Genomic DNA, 1,439 nt, shown 5'->3' with positions numbered 1-1,439 from the left:
AACAAAGCCTGCTTCAAATTTCGTTCCACTACCTACAAAAAAACCCGACCGACAGACAGAAGGGCGAGCAAGGTAACGATAATGCGACACGAAGACTTTCAAAACCAACGCGTGAACGCCGCCGGAAGGGGGCGGGATAGTGGGCAACGAACAGATACGCTACGGACAGCTGGCGTTTTGCGTTTACGAGCTAGGATAGGCTCGTGGTGAGTAATAAATGCACCCAGGCCAATGCTTGCAACCAGCCTGCGAGATTGCACTTTTCCGCCGGCTGACTTAAAATGGCTCTTAATCTGCACCTCTTGGCTGCGGCGAGCGTTGTAGGGTGAAGTTCAACATGAGCGGGGCCCCTTTGCGTTTGAAGTATGGATTCACAATTCTCAGGGAACAGCCAGTTCGTCCGTCAACATCTCCTCCGAAAACTCTCGCCGTAAAACTTTCTATTTCCTCGCTGCTACAACTCTCGAACTCGCATTCGACAGTTTGTATAGCATCCCACTTCTCTGATGGAAACAACAACCATAGCTCGATGTCAACCCTCCAGCGACCAAAAGGGAGTCTTGTCCAAGCCGTAATTTGAAACGAAACGAATGGATGAGCAAGAATCCTGATCAAAATCGTGCACTCACAAAAGATTTCTGCGAAGTACTCAGAACTATCCTCTACCCCCATCCCCACGCTTATTCGACTTTCCCTGACCTAACCCAACCTCGGCCCTATCTCGCCTCTCCTACAGCCCGGAGTCCTCATGCAGACGCCCACTACGCCCTAGCATTTCCACGGTTTTCCTTTCTCAGATAGACGGCCAATTATCTTTGTCAGCCATCTTTTTACGGAGTCGGAACTTCGACGAGCTGGTGGAGGTGAAGACGATATCTTTTAACGGTCAGCGAGCAACCTGTTGTGTTTGAGCCAATCTGATACCTTGATATAGGGGAGGGAATAGTTATGTCCCGGGAGGGAAGACATCCTTGGGCGATTGTTGTGCCCTTCGCTCTACCCGGTGAAAAGATTTGTGTGCATACCTACCGTCAAGGCCGCCTGCATTCATATGACGACTTGCTAGAGGTCATCACACCAAATGCTGAGCGCAGAGACGACTCCAGAGTACTTTTTGCGCGTGGGTTTCCGTGACGTGCGCAGAAAAATTGACACTTACCTTTTCGGACGGATTAGATGCTATCATACGACACCCGGCTAGATCTAAAGCGCGACGTCGTCGCTAAGGCATACCAAAACTACTTTAGTAAATAATCTCTCTACAGCTCTCATCATTTGGTACTAATGCTCAGAACAGAAATTCCTGAGCCGTCGATGCCGCGAATGCTATCTATGATACCCTTGCCCCTGCAGTACGCCTAACGTACCAAACTAACTGCGCAACCCTGTTCTAAGGGGATTTAGTCGCTGAGTGGGATTCTTACCAACGGCGAGTAAGT

General features: G+C 49.7%; 1 protein-coding gene across 1 annotated transcript; it reads left to right on the top strand.

The window, feature by feature from the left end:
- Window positions 1–948: 948 nt before the first annotated feature.
- Window positions 949–1,134, top strand: LACBIDRAFT_302690 (uncharacterized protein; the record flags this gene model as incomplete). The annotated part of the gene is made up of 1 exon (XM_001890915.1): window positions 949–1,134. One exon carries the CDS (start codon window positions 949–951, stop codon window positions 1,132–1,134), a length of 186 nt encoding a protein of 61 aa, XP_001890950.1.
- Between the last annotated feature and the right edge of the window lie 305 nt (window positions 1,135–1,439).

This window comes from Laccaria bicolor, genomic scaffold (genome assembly GCF_000143565.1).
Source record: "Laccaria bicolor S238N-H82 LACBIscaffold_223 genomic scaffold, whole genome shotgun sequence".
In the NCBI taxonomy this organism is placed as follows: Eukaryota; Fungi; Basidiomycota; class Agaricomycetes; order Agaricales; family Hydnangiaceae; genus Laccaria; species Laccaria bicolor.
Note: the sequence above shows the minus strand (reverse complement) of the source record. Positions and strands in the feature narration are given on the sequence as shown.